Source organism: Chiloscyllium plagiosum, unplaced genomic scaffold, assembly GCF_037043375.1.
Source record: "Chiloscyllium plagiosum isolate Xiang-an unplaced genomic scaffold, Cpla_swu_hap1 HiC_scaffold_53X, whole genome shotgun sequence".
In the NCBI taxonomy this organism is placed as follows: Eukaryota; Metazoa; Chordata; class Chondrichthyes; order Orectolobiformes; family Hemiscylliidae; genus Chiloscyllium; species Chiloscyllium plagiosum.
This window is the reverse complement of record NW_028270191.1, coordinates 8264839-8280456: the sequence shown is the minus strand read 5'-3', so window position 1 is coordinate 8280456 and position 15618 is coordinate 8264839. Positions and strand designations below refer to the sequence as shown.

Here is a 15618-nt window from a genome sequence, read left to right as displayed (position 1 = left end):
TTTCCTGACAAAATTTTGAGCATTAACACGCAGAGGAGAAATTTAATAGGATTGACTGAAAACAAATATCAAGCCTACATTAATTTCTCCACAGCGTGGTGGTGTACAGTGGTCACCATATCAAACATGCGTATTTATATGGGGCTATTAATGTAGCAAAATGTCCCAAACACCTATGGATGCAGAGAGGTTGTTTCCCCTTGTGGGAGAGTCTAGGACCAGAGGGTACAATCTCAGAATAAGGGGTCACCCATTGAAGACAGAGATGAGGAGGAATTTCTTCCCTCAAAGGGGAGTGAGTCTGTGTAATTCTTTCCCACAGAGGGCTGTCGGGGCTGGGTCAGTGAGTATATTCAAGGCTGAGACAGAGAGATGTTTAATCAGGAAGGGGAATGGAGGGATTATGGGGAAAAGGCAGGAAAGTGGAGTTGAAGCTTATTAGGTCAGACACAATCCATTGAATGGCAGAGCAGCTTCAATGGGCCGAATGGCCTACCTCTGCCCCTACCTCTTATGGTCTAGCAATGCAAAGTTATCTAAATAGCCTCATAATTCAGAAATTGATGATATTAAAATTATAAAAATAAGTTGTACCTCCACTATAAAACCCAAGTCGGTCACGTATAATTTTTCTGTTTCTACAAGTTCTTGTAGTACATACCTGTGATGAAAGAACAGACATTATTAGCAACATAAAGCATTTAATGAGTTTAGTGCTGCAGTAATGGTGACCATGAAACTACCATATTATTGTAAAAACTAATGTGGCTCAGTAATGTTCTGTTGGGAAGGAAATCTGCCATCCTTTCCTCATCTGCTGGTGACTCCAGATCCACAGCAATGTGGTTGACTCTTAACTGTCCTCTGCCACTCACAGGCATGTCAAATAGGTATGAAGCCAGATTGGGTCACCCAATATTGGCAGCTGTCTCACAGACTAGTCAAGCACCAGCCATCACCATCCCTGGATATATTCTGCCCCAACAGCAGGACAGATCTAGCGGTGATGGTGGCATAGTGATATACAGTCAGATGAAGTTGCCCTGGGAGTCCTCAACATTGACTCCAGACCCCATGAAGTCTCATGGCATCAGGTCAAGCACAGGCAAGGAAACCTCCTGCTGATTATCACGTACCATCCTCCCTCAGCTCACGAACCGGTACTCTTCCATGTTGAATAATACTTAGAGGAAGCACTGAGGGTGGTTAAGGACACAAAATGTACCCTGGGTGGGGGATTTTTACATTCACCACCAAGAGTGGCTCAGCAGCAGCATTACTGATCGAGCTGGTTGGGTCCTAAAAGACATAGCTGCGAGACTGGGTCTGAGGCGGGTGTTGAGGGAACCGAAAAGACCACAAAAAGTTGGTTGAGTCTGGCAGGGGGAGTAAGTTAAAAATGTAAAATCTGAGACTGATAGATTAGTTCTGATGAAGGGTCACTGGACCTGAAACATTAACTCTGCTTTTTCACAGATGCTGCCAGACCTGCTGAGTCTCTCCAGCAATTTCTGTTCTTGTTTGATTTACAGCATCCGCAGTTCTTTGTTATATCATCCTGATAAATTAGTGTCAGGTTAGGGTGTTAAGAGTTATGGGATGAAAATGAATAGATGGGGTTAGGATACAGACCAGTTGTGACTTTACTGAATGGTGAGATAGTCCCAAGAGGCCGAATGGCCTCTTCTTGTTCCTCTGTTCCTAATTGTTAAGAGCATTTGTACCGACTAAAGTAAATGGCTGGAATCTGCCAACCAATTCCCTCTCTTGATATTATCCACATAGAATATTCAAATAAGTGGTGTAATTGAGATGGAAAATAATGGGGAATAATTGCTAATGACAACATTGCTGTTTAATCATTTTTAGATGGACACTATTTAATGGGAATCCTAACTCCAAATTACTCATTCAATGAATTTAAATGATTCTTAAGCATTTTTACACTTGAGTTGAATAGGCTTGGAATTACCCATCACAACACCAGGCATAATTTAAATCAATCTCTCAATTAAATACAATCAGGAAAGGGAAAACACTCAGGGTTCAGACTGAGGCCAATTTGCCAATCGATCAAAAGAGGCTCTCTTCATTGTCGCAGGACCTTTGCATTTACATAGCACCTTTTTGTGATCTCAGGACATCCCAAAGCATTTTACAGCCCAGGTGTTGAGGTTACTGTTGTCATGCCTATACGAAAATAAAGACATGGCATCTGATTTATGCACAGCAAGATCCCAAACTTCAGTGAGAGAATGTCCACAATGTCGAGAACAACACCTTTTGCTCTTCGGACAGTATGGCACTCTCCCTGCTTTGGAGGGGTCTCAGCTACATGTCTCTCCTGACAGCTTGGCTTTCCTCACTGCTGTCCAGGTACCATACATCTGGATCTAATGGTGACATCCATGGAGACCTGGTCCACTGTGGTGGGCTTCTCTGTCACTGGTGTGGGCTAAGTTTAGGTCTTGGACAAATCCAATGGTGGTGGTGGTGGCGGGGGGGATGCTGGGGGAAGAAGCTCATGTTAACAAAATCCCACCCCAGCTGAAGGCTGATGGGATTGGGTCGTCACCTCATGTGACCTTCCCTTGAAGTCAATGGTGTCAAATTGTTAGCCACCCCAACAGTTTACTGCTCGGCAGGTTTGGTTAGTGGAGAGTTATACAGAGAGATATGGAATACAAATCAACCACTTTATTTTTTAAGCGGAGGTTCATCACTTACATACTCTTTTCTAAGGCACTCCTCTTTTCTTCCTCAGTGTCTATCGATGTGATCAGTGACTGTGACAATCCGTTTGGAGGGTGAGCCAATGATCCCACAGCACCATCCTGAACAGAGAGGGTGATGGGACTCTGCACCTGGAGGATACAAACCCAGTGAGTGTTACTTACAACCCTCAGGCAAGAATAATGTACATTTACGGAGCACCGTAAACATCATGAACTGCCGCAAGCCACTCCTTAAGGAGTGTTACTATGCAAAACCAGACACTGCCATTCAATGTATATTCAGGCAGTTTGGTCAATGACATGAGTTATTAAGGAGGAAAGTAGAGATTACTGAGCATAATCATTAGTCAGAGGAGTAGGCCACTGGGCCCTTCGAGCCTGCTTCACCATTCAATGTTTGATCTAATATTCCCACTTACCCCTGATATCCACGAGCTCCCTCGTTGATCAAGAATCTATTTTCCCCCCCCCCCATCTTAAAGATCTTCAAGGAGCCCACCTCCGCCACTCACTGGGGAAGAGAGTTCAACAGACGCCATGGCCTGATGACAGAAAGAAAAACGTCCTCATCTCCATCTTAAAGGAGATGAGAAAGGGGAGGGAATTTGGATCTTTTGGCCTCAGCAACTGCAGGCATGATCACCAATGGCGCATCGATGAAAATCATAGGTGTGCAAGAGGCCAGAATTGGAGGAGCACAGACATTGGGCCAAATCATCTATCGCAGATAGGTGTGTCCAAAATGTGGATAGCAGCAAACCAGACTGAAGATCCCAATTACCATCCCAAAGTTCCAATTCTGTGTTGTACATTGTCATGTGCTGTAGGACATTGACCAATGTCTTGGCTCCTTTGAAAACCCACAATTTTCCCTAAGCAACTCTGACGTGTCATATTCCTGGAAGTCTTGTTACAAAAGGCAGAGTCAGTGGTAAGATCAGAGCGAAAGGGTATGGGGGAGAAAGCAGGAACAGGGGATTGAGTTGGATGATGTGCCATGGTCATATTGAATGGTGGAGTAGGCTTGAAAGGTCGAATGGCCTACTACTGTTCCTATGTTTCCATCACTGAACCGGAGGCTAAAACTCTCTGGGAGCAGGAGTTCAAATCTCACTGTAGCAGCTAATAGAATTTGATAATTTTAACTCAATAAATCTAGTCTCAATGATGGTGACCATCATCAATTATTGTAAAAATCGATCTAGTCACGACTGTCATCCTTACTCAGTCTAGTCTCCAGACCCACAGCATTCTGGCTGATTCTGAGATGGCCAAACAAGCCACTCAGTTCAATAGCAAACAGGGCATCTTGTGGTGCAGTGGTAGTGACCCTGCTGCTGAGCTAGAAGATCTGGGTTCTGCCTGCCTCAGAGTGCGTCATGATGTGTTTGAACAGGTTTGTTAAGGAACACGAATGCTGACCTTAACATTAAGGAAAAATACATGTTAGGATTTCTCTTGCTGGAGGTTTGTGATGCAGGAGCAATGACCCCAGCAAATGCAGTGACAAAGAGGTTTGTTTTTTGTCTTAAGCATGCTCTTTCATACTATAGTTATTAATGTCCAACAGGTTTATTTGGAAGCACTAGCTTTCGGAGTGCTGCTCCTTCATCAGGTAGTTGTGGAGCAGGATCATAAGACACAGAGTTTACAGCAAAAGATCACAGTGTCATGCAATTGATGCGATATATTGAACAAACCTAGATTGCTGTTAAGTCTTTCATCTTTTAGAATGGGGTTGCAGGTTTTGGTTCATTAGTACGTAAATCTCAGAACTTCTTTTTAGTCACATTCTCGAGATAACTTAAGGTTTTATAAAAACATGTGACATCTCAGCTCAGACAATGCATTAAAGGTGAGAGGTTCGAGTCTGTCTGTATCCCAACCTTGAGTCAGACTGGTTCTATTTCCAAAGTAGGAATTTATAAAATGTTACATGGATTCACTGCCTGCAGATTGTATGCTTTTTAAGCAAAGTAGAATGCGTCTGCAAATACAAATGAATAGAAGAAGACAGCCTAGTGGTATTATCACTAGACTACTAATCCAGAGACCCTGGTAATGTTCTGGGGTCCTGGGTTCAAATCCTGCTACGGCAGGTGGTGAAATTTGAAATCAATATTAAAAAAAAAATGACCATGTGTTGATTGTCAAAAAAAGTCCACAAATGAATAGAAAAGGTTTGGATGGATATGGAGCAGGTAGGTGGGATGAGTTTAGTTTGGGATTATGTTTGGCATGGACTGGTTGGATCAAAGGGTCTGTTTCCATGCTGTATGGCTGATTTGTATTATGGGCTGATGCTAACAGCACGGGTTCACATTGGCTGAGGTTACCATGAAGGACTCTCCGCCGCAATCTCTCTTCTCGCCTGAGGTGACCCTCAGGTTAAATGCACCACCAGTCTTTCTCTCTAATGACAGAGCAGTCTCTGGTAAGACTATGGTGACTCTACCTTTAATACAATAGGGAGGCTTACATCCAAGCTTGCCAATGATATTGGGGAGCATAAAAGTACAAAGATACATTGATATATTAAGTGAGTAACCAAAATTACAGCACAGGCCACCCATTGTGGATCAAAAAGAGGGAATGTTTCAAATTTCTGTCCCCTTCCCCACCTTCCCCGCCACCCCCAACCGCAAGACACCTTGCTCCCCCAGAGTCGATGCAGAGGGGATGTTTCCCCATGTGGGAGAAACTGGAATGGGGGTGGGGAGGTGTCACCGTTTGAAAATAAGGGTCTCCCATTTAAGACAGAGATTTTCTTTCTCAGACGTTTATGAGTCCATCAAACTGTCTTACCCAGGGAACAGAGGAGGTGGGATCATTGATTTTTTTTTCAGTCATTCACAGGATGAAGGCATCGTTAGCTAGGCCCAGCATTTATTGGCCATCCTTAGTTGCCCTGAGGGCAGTTAAGAGTCAACCAGATTGCTGTGTGTCTGGAGTCACATGTCGGCCAGACCAGGTAAATATGGCAGTTTCCTTCCTTAAAGGACATTAGTGAACTAGATGGATATTTCCTGACATCACTAAATTCTTAATGCCAGATTTTTAAAAATTAAATGCAAGTTCCACCATGACAGGATCTGAACCCGGACCCCCAGAAAATTATCTGAATTGCTGGATTAACAGTCCAATGATAAGACCACGAGGCTATTGCCTCATTTTGAAGGTTGAAGTAGATAGACTCTTGACTAACTACTGGGTAGATGGGAATGTGAAGTCAAGGTTACAACCAGATCAGCCATGATCTTATTCAATGGAGAAGCTTGTGGGGCTGAGGGGCCTAGTCCTATTTTATCTACATAGGCACATTGGAAAGAGTTAAAAGTTGACAATTAACCTAAGTTGGGGTGGTATGGTGGCTCAGTGGTTAGCACGGCTGCCTCAGCGCCAGGGACCCGGTTCAATTCCAGCCTTGGGTGACTGTCTGTGTGGCATTTGCACATTCTCCCCGTGTCTGTGTGGATTTCCTCCAGGTGCTCTGGTTTCCTCCCACTGTCTGAAGATGTGTACTTTCGGGTGGATTGGCCATGCTAAATTGCTTGCAATGTCCAGGGATGTGCAGGCTAGGAGGATTAGCCATGGGAAATGCAGGATTATGGAGATGGGGTAGAGGGATTGTTCTTCGAAAGGTTGGTGTGGACTCCTTGGGCTGAATGGCCTGCTTCTACACTGTAGGGATTCTAAAATAAAACTGAGAACTGCGAAGGCTGGAAATTTGAAACAGAAGTTGCTGGAGAAACTCAGCTGGTGTAGCAGCATCTGTGGAGAGAGAAACAGAGTTAACGTTTCGGGTCCAGTGACCTTTCATCCAATTCATGTTTAACCTGCTTAGCCATATTAGGGATATACTTTCCTTGGCCCATAAGTCCTGGAAGTGGGAGCTTTTCTGCAGGGACACGACCCACTATACATTGCCTGGTCCATCCACACAACTCACTAACATATAGTGGCCACGCATAAAACATGATCAAAAGAACGAAGGTAATGTTAGGCTTCATAACTTTCAAGTTAGAATATAAAGAGAAGGGCGTTTATTTACAGCTATACAAAGCCTGGCTAGACCACATAGAAAATACAATGCACCGTTTAGAATAGATTAGGTTCCCTACAGTGTGGAAACAGGCCTTTTGGCCCAACAAGTCCACACCGACCCTCCGAAGAGTAACCCACCCAGACCCATTCCCACCTAACACTATGGGCAACTTAGCATGGCCATTTCACCTGACCTGCACATCTTTGAACCGTGGGAGGAAACCGGAGCACACCCACACAGACACGGGGAGAATGTGCAAACTCCACACAGACAGTCGCCCGAGGTTGGATTTGAACCTAGGACCCTGGCACTGTGCGGTAGCAGTGCTATCCACTGAGCCACTGTGCCACCCTGTTGTGGGTACCACACTTTGGAAACTTGATATTGGCTTCAGAAGGGATATAGCACATCTTCTCCAGAATGTAACGAGGAATTTAATCAGGGTTAAATTATGAAGAGACATTCCACACAATAAGTTTATCTTCCTTGGAACTTTGCAGGTTACGAGGTGATTTGAATAAGGCTTCAAAGATGTGAAAGGAATTGCTTGAACAGATATTGAGAAACTATTTCCACTGGTGATAGAATCCAGGACAACGGGAGATAATGTTAATCAGAGCCACACCATTCAGGAGAGAAGTTTAGAAACAATTCCTCACACAAGTGGTAAGGCTGAGGAGCTCTCTCCCACGAAAAGCAGTTCATACTATCTCAGATAATCATTTTAAATCAGGGATTGATAGACGTTTGATCGAGAATGGTATTATTATGGCCACGGCAACTGGATCACGTAGGAGCAAATTACTGAAGATGCTGGAATCTGTACTGAAAACAACAAATGCTGAAGGTCCCAGCAGGTCAGACAGCCTTCCTGGAGAGAGAACAAGCTAATATTTTGAGTTGAGGTGACTCTTCCATTCGAGCTGAAGTGAAGTGTGGAGGGCGCAGTGTTTATACAATAGTTTGGGGGTGTGTGCTGGGGCGAAAGGGTGTTGATAGTTCAGATTAAGTGATAGGAATGTAAGAATGGTGTGTCTACCTGGCCGACAGGGAAGGACACGCAGTCTCACTGGGGGGGGGGGGGAAGGGGAGAGAAGGTGGCAGAGAATGTAACAAGTAAAGCTAAAAGAAAGGGAAGGAAAGGGAGTTAGTTCCTAATTTGATGGTGTTGAACTCAATATGAAGACCAGAAGGCTGGAAAGTGCCTACTCTGAGGATGAGGTGTTGTTCCTCCAGTTTGTGCTGTGATCCACGGGAGCACTGCAGCATGCCAAGGGCAGACATTGTGGGCATGTGAGGACGCTGTGTAAAATGACTGGCTACAGGAAGGTAATGGAGCTAGATTCCAGATCAGTCATGACTGGGGAAACAGGATTGGGGGGGCTGAATGGTTTCCCCCTGTTCCTATGTAAATGTTACATTTCCATACACAAGGACTCCATACACTGACATCCACAGATTGCACATCCACTTACAGACTCCCACTCCCCACAATGCATACACAGTCACACCCTATCTCTCGTGCACGCATGCACGCACGCACACCTACCTACCTCTCTCCCACAACACATGTTCCTGACCAAACTCCATGTACTGAGCCCCACTATTTACGCCAGCATACACTCAATGATCCCATCATTGGGGGCTAGCCACAAATCAGGAGCAAGAAAAAGCCATTCAGCCCCCCCCCATTCAACACCACACAGCGGACACATTTTAACCACAATCACTTTCCCCTGTCTTGGCTTCATGCCTGTAGCCCTCTACTCTTTGGAGTGTTTGTACTATTATGGTTATACTCTGGGGAACGTCAGCATGTTTTCAGCTCCTGGGATTAAGAATACGATTGATTATTCTACTTGGCAGCACCTTAGACAACAAACTGATCCCTGCTCTGAACCTATTCCTTGAAACCACAGCAGTGTAGTGCATAGTCCATTTAACTTCCTGTTTTCCATTATTTGAAGTGCCCTCTTGTAATGGATTCTGCAGGTTGACATCAGGTTGAACAGTGGCCAAGTGTCCATATTTCACTGATTGTGCTGGTGTGATGTACTTGCCAGGTGAGACTATCTGAAAAGTGTTGCAAGAATGTCAATTATTGTTGCTTTATTGAATCATTGGCCCTGATTCTCTTTATTTCAAGACAGGGAGTGAAAAGGAAAGAGAAGGGGAAAAGTTTTCACTCAGGCTGGATTCTACCAAATTTGCTGTAGGCCCTGATGAAATTTTTTTTATTGAGTTACAGCCAGGTTGAGAAGCTGGACCTACAGCACTAGACTGCAGCCTGGGGAAAGTTTGGAACAATCTGAAAGGCCACGGGGGGAGAGAGAGAGAGAGAGAGAGAGAGAGGATTGAGCATAGTGTCAGGGGGATATCAGAGATCAGGGGCAAATGGAGTTTAATGTGGAAAAGTGTGAGGTGTTTCACTTTGGAAGGAGCAACAGGAATAAAGAGCACTGGGCTAATGTTAAGATTCTTGGTAGCGTGGATAAGCACAGAGATCTCAGTGTTCATGGACATAGATCCTTGAAAGCTGCCAACCAGGTTGATAGGGTTGTTAAGAAGGCATATGGTGTGGACGTAGATTTGATCATTTTCAGACATTTCGTCACCATACTAGGTAACAGCACCAGTGAGTCTCCGGATGAAGCACTGGTGGTATGGCCCACTTTCTATTTTTGTGTTTAGATTTCCTTGGGTTGGTGACATGATTTCTTGTGGTGAAGTCACTTCCTGTTCTTTTCCACAGGGGTGGTAGATAGGGTCTAACTCGATGTGTTTGTTGATGGAGTTCCGGTTGGAATGCCATGCTTCTAGGAATTCTCGTGCATGTCTCTGTTTGGCTTGTCCTAGGATGGATGTGTTGCCCCAGTCGAAGTAGTGTCCTTCCTTATCTGTATGTAAGGATACCAGTGAGAGAGGGTCATGTCATTTTGTGGCTAGTTGATGTTCATGTATCCTGGTGGCTAGTTTTCTGCCTGTTTGTCCAAGCTCCTGCAAGGTGTTTGTTCCAGCTCCTGCAAGGTATTTTGAAAATAACGGTCCTTTTGCTTGTTGTCTGTATCGGGTTGAAACTTGCTAACCTTTAGGAGATTTTGACTGGACAGTGGCTGGCAATTGGGTAGAAATCGCTGCAATATTGGCACTTAGAGTATTGCACACAGTTCTGGTCACAGCATTATAGGAAAGATGTGGAAGCTTTGGAAAGGGTTCAGAGGAGATTTACCAGGATGTTGCCTGGTATGGAGGGAAGGTCTTATGAGGAAAGGCTGACGGACTTCAGGCTGTTTTCGTTAGAGAGAAGAAGGTTGAGAGGTGACTTAATTGAGATATATAAGATAATCAGAGGGTTAGATAGGGTGGGCAGTGAGAGCCTTTTTCCTTGGATGGTGATGGTTAGCACAAGGGGACATAGCTTTAAATTGAGGAGTGATAGATAAAGGGCAGATGTCAGAGGTAGTTTCTTTAGTAGGGGCGTGGAATGCACTGCCTGCAACAGTCATACACTCACCAACTTTAAGGGCATTTAAATGGTCATTGGATAAACATATGGACGAAGATGGAATAGTGTAGGTTAGGTGGGCTTCAGATTGGTTCCACAGGTCGGCACAACATCAAGGGCCAAAGGACCTGTACTGCGCTGGAATGTTCTATGTTCCAGAGTGTGTGTGTGGGGTTGTGGGGCTCTGAAAAATTGGAAGGGGGAGATCAGAAGGGTTGGGTGTTGTTAGGTAAGTTTGCAGGGAGTGCAGGAGAATCAGGGAATGAAAGACTTGTGAATGGGGCAAGAGAGGGAAAAGGGGCAGGTTGTGGCTTAGGGGTGAGGTGGTGCATCTGATCATAGAGTCCGTTTGCTGGGCTGGGATGGTGGGAACACAAACTTTTGGAAAGATAACAAACTGCTCAAGTCCTCACCTCCCTTCAACTGTAGGGCTTCCCGAGACCCTCGGGTAACCTTGACTGATTGAGGTTACATTTAAAATGGAGATTAAATGTGAGTGATATACCCTCATTAAATTATTTTCATAAGTGGCTCCATTTCTGAGAGCAGATTTGTTGCCAAACACACCCCATCCTGCCTTGTGTGGAAGTGGTGGAGGTGGAGATCAAGATTTACACATCCCAAACCCAGACATTTTTGATCAATGGTTTGATTATTCTGGGTTTCATTATGTTTTTTCACTTATCTATGTTTATGGTGCTTGACTATTAAAACTGGACGTAGCCTCTGAGAGATAAACTAAACAGAAGTTTCCGAAAAGGCCTGAGCTCTGAACATATGTGGAGATGCATTGTAACTGAAGAAACGTTTCAAAGCCACCCATCTAAACCTGTTGTAGACTCAGATCTGACATAATCTCTGCTTTCCTCTGAGGTAAATCAGATCTATTGTAAGAATGCAAGATTAGGAGCAAGAGTAGGCCATTCAGCCCCTCAAACCTGCTCTGCCATTTAATACAGTCATAGCTGATCGTATCTTGGGCTCAACATGCTCTCCATAACCCTTCAACCCATTACTAATTAAAAATCTGTCGGTCTCCTCCTTAAATTTACTCAGTGTCCCAGCATGCACCGCACTCTGGGGGAGTAAATTCCAGACTCATGACTTTTTGAAAGAAGTAATTCCTCTCCATTTCTGTTTTAAATGTATCCCTAAGTGATCATCTCTTGTTCTAGGTTACCTCACAAGGGGAACCATCCTGTCTACATTGTCAATCCCCTTTAGAATCTTATGTACTTTAATTTGATCTCCTCTCATTCTCCTAAACTCAAGCGACTGTAGGCCTAAACTGCTCAATCTCTCCTCACAAGATAAATCCGTCATTTCAGGAAACAATCGAGTGAACCTCCTCTTAACTGCCTCCAATGCAACTACACCCCTCTTCAAGTAAGGGGATCAAAACTGCCAAATACTCCAGGTGCGGTCTCATTATTGCCTTGTAAATCTACAGCAACATTGCCCTACTTTTATATTCCAGTTCTTTTACAGAGTGACAGCATCGTACAGCACAGAAACAGACCGTTAGGCCCAACCAGAACATGCTGAACATAATCACAAACTATTCCCACCTGCCTGCTCCTGGCCCATATCCCTCCAACCCTTTCCTATTCATGTACTCATCCAAATATCTTATAAATGTTGTAACTGTACCCACATCCACCAGTTCCTCTCGAAATTTATTCCACACACAAACCTCCCTCTTGGTAAAAAAATTGCCCCTCATGTCTTTTTTAAATCTCTCTGCTCTCACCTTAAAAATGTGCCCCCTAATCTTGAAATCCTCCATCCTGGGAGAAAAGAAAGCTACCATTAACTCAATCTTTCCCTCTCAATATTTTAAGAGCTTCTATAAGGTCACCTCTCAACCTCCTATACTTCAGTGAAAAAAGTCTCAGCCTATTCAGCCTTTCTTTTTGACTCAAATTTTCCATACCCGGCAATAAATGCCAAAATTCCATTTGTCTCCATTATTTGCTGTACCTGCAAACTAGCTTTTTGTGATTCAAATACAAGAGACAGCATGCATTTAAGGTGGGGAGGAGGGGGGGGGGGGGGGGGGGGGGAGTTCAAAGGAGATGTGAGGGGTAGGTTTTTTACACAGAGAGTGATAGGAGTCTGGAACGTGCTGCCAGGGCTGGTGGAGGAAGATAGGTTAGGGGCATTTAAGAGACTTTAGACAAGCACATGAATATGCAGGGAATGGAGGGATATGGGCCAAGGGCAGGCAGAAGGGTTTAGTTTACTTTGGCGTCATGTTTGGTACAACATCATGGGCCAAAGAGCCTGTTCCTGGGCTGTACTGTTCTATGTTCTATGAACACCTGGATCCCTATCAAATCTTTAAAAAAAACAATTAATAAACAAGGAAGTTAAAATTCCACCTATTGCATTCAAAGTGAGCAGAATGTTATTCTGAGCTCAGCTGTAGCTGAAGCAGCTGGGATCGGATTTACGATGCCACACTGCCTGATCTTTGTGTTTTTATCCAAGACTTGCATTATGAGCAGGAGGGCACTGACAGTGTTGGATATTTGGAGCGTATAAGCCCTCAGTAAAAGTCAGAATGCAGTGTGCAGAGTATCAACACTATGAGCAGAACATCAGGTAGGTTGATGTTTATTATGAAGGTCAGTAATGGGCAATATTAGGCCACAGCACAGTATGCAATAATTGGTCAACTGTTTTGACACCAGCCAAATTAATCAAAGATCCTCAGACAGCACCTTCCAAACCCACGACCACTTTCATTTAGAAGGACAAGGGCAGCAAATACATGGGAACATCCAGCCCCTGCAAGTTCCCCTCCAAGTCCCCCACCATCCTGACTTGGAAATATATGACCGTTCCTTCAGTGTCACTGGGTCAAAATCCTGAATTCCCTCCCTAAGGGCATAGTGAGTCAACCCACAGCACACGGACTGCAGCGGTTCAAGAAGGCAGCTCACCCCCACCTTCTCAAGGGGCAACTAGGGACAGGCTATAAATGATGGCCTAACCAGTGATGGTCACATCCCATGACTGAATAAAAAGAAAATGTGAATGAGATCATGAGGAGGCCATTTAACCCCTCAAACTTGTTCTGCCCTTAAATTAGATGATGTCTGATCTGTGTCTTGACCCCCACCTCCTCTTACTGCCTTTGCCAAATATAAATCTATCACTCATTACACCCAAAATATTGCACTTTTCAATATTGCATCTTTTACAAGATGGCACCCCAGGATGGGCTAGTAATCATGGGATGTACATACATGTCCAGGTATTCCCAATCTAGCATCTCAATATTTCTATTTATTCTTCTAGTCTGGATCCCTAAACACACCAAATCTCCACCAAAAATAGCCAGATCTTTTTCCAGCCCTGAGCCCTTAACGATACCACTTGGCGTTTTTAAAGTTACAGCTGCTTTGATGCCAAATATCACATTGAGAATCAGAAAAGGAAGATTAAAGACAATAGATCTTGCCTCTATACATGTGGCACCCAAGCTTTGCTTGGAGCAAGGTTTCTGTCAGCTGAAAATAAGATGGCTCCTTTGCAAATGTGTACCTTGTTCCTGTTGAATCATTTATCACTGCAGCACTTGTGAGCAGAAGTTATTTTGCCAACATACTACCGTGAGTGGAGTTATCTTTTGCAGAGACCCTGTCTTTTGGGTGAACTGAAGGAATGGTTGGACTATGATGCTAAGCTGAGGGAGAACGTTGGGTTTGGGCCATGATTGTCCAACACCAAAGTAGTCACAAAGAGAAAGGAAGGCAACCTAATGATGCCCCCCTCCCCCCAGCTGAGTTTCAGACCCCATCAACCACATAAAGATTGTCCACTTCCACCTTTCTGACATTGTGCACGCCTGCTGCTGTTTTAGTCCATATGTCTGTGTGGAGTTTGCACATTCTCCCTACGTCTGTGTGGGTTTCCTCTGGGTGCTTCGGTTTCGTCCCCTAATACAAAGATGTGCAGGTCAGGTGAATTGGCCATGCTAAATTGCCCATAGTGCCTAGGGATAGAACTATAGAATCCCTAGAGGCTCTTTGGCCCAACAAGTCCACACCGACCCTCTGAAGAGTATCCCACCCAAACCCCTTCCCCGATACTCTACATTCGTCCCTGACTAATTCACCTAAATTACACATCCCTGAACATTACGGTTAATTTAGCATGGCCAAATCACCTGCACATCTTTGGATCGTGGGAGGAAACCCACGCAGACATGGGGAGAATGTGCAAACTCCATACAGACTGTCACCCGAGGCTGGAATCTGTGCAGTTTAAGGTGGGATTGGCCATGCCAGATTACCCATAGTGCCCACAGATGTGCAGTTTAGGGTGAATTGGCCATGCTAAATTACCCATAATTCCCAGGGATGTGCAGGTCAGGTGAATTGGCCATGCTAAATTGCCCATTGTGTTCAGGGATGTGTAGCTTAGGTGCATTAGTCGGGGGCAAATGTAGAGTAATAGGGGAATGGGTCTGGATGAGATACTCTCTGGAGGGTTGGTGTGAACTTGTTTGGCCAAATGGCCTGTTTCCACAAAGCATGCGTTGTATGATTCTATGAAAACCCTCATCTGCGTCCTATATCTGGCTTCTCTCTCTGTCTCTGTGAAGCTGGGATGCATCCTTTTATTCAAGGTGCTAGGTATGTGCATTTGATGACAGAAAGTGATGTGACTCACTCAAACTTGATTTAAAGAAAGCATAAGAAACAGGAGTCATTCGGCCCCTCGAGCCTGTTCCACCATGGCTCCTTCAACACCATTTCCTGGCATTATCCCCATATTTCTTGCTATCTTTAATATCTAGAAACCAAGTAATCTCTGTCTTGAATATTCTCAATGCCTGATCATCCACAGGTCTCCAGGGGTAGGGAGTTCTAAAGATTCACCAGCCTCTCAGTGAAGACATCCCTCCTTAAATGGCCAACTTCTTATTCTGAGATCATGTCCCCTGGCCTAGACTGTTCCCGGTAAGAGGGAACATCTTTCTTGCACGTACCCTGTCAAGATGTTGTCTGTGCAGATGAGGTGTCCTCAGGGCATGTGTGGGCTGGTCACAGGATACAGGATCAACCCAACGGCACACACCAGGAGGAACAAGGGCTTTCTTGAAGTAACAGCCTATTGCATCAATGCACAAGAAACATTTTGATCATCATATCTTACAGCCTTCCAGACTCAACACTGGCGTTCAACAGTCTCATGTCACAGCCATCACTCCCATGTGTTTGAACAGAAGCCAATGATCCTGCCATTGCTATTCACAGCGCCTCTAGGCTCAGCTTTTGTCACTCGTCCCATTATCAGAGATTCACAGAGTCATACAGCCCAGC

At 44.6% G+C, this 15618-nt stretch overlaps 1 protein-coding gene across 4 annotated transcripts in view; it reads right to left on the bottom strand.

The window, feature by feature from the left end:
- Nucleotides 1-15618, bottom strand: part of LOC122543389 (rho guanine nucleotide exchange factor 25-like) — a 373207-nt gene that overhangs the window by 69415 nt on the left and 288174 nt on the right. For all 4 annotated transcript variants that reach the window (XM_087985590.1, XM_043682070.2, XM_043682071.2 and 1 more), the window contains 2 exons: nucleotides 2728-2864; nucleotides 595-661 (listed from right to left, as the gene is read on the bottom strand). In XM_087985590.1, the coding sequence (XP_087841716.1) occupies nucleotides 595-661; nucleotides 2728-2864 (204 nt within the window). The remainder of the gene's footprint in view (nucleotides 1-594; nucleotides 662-2727; nucleotides 2865-15618) is intronic.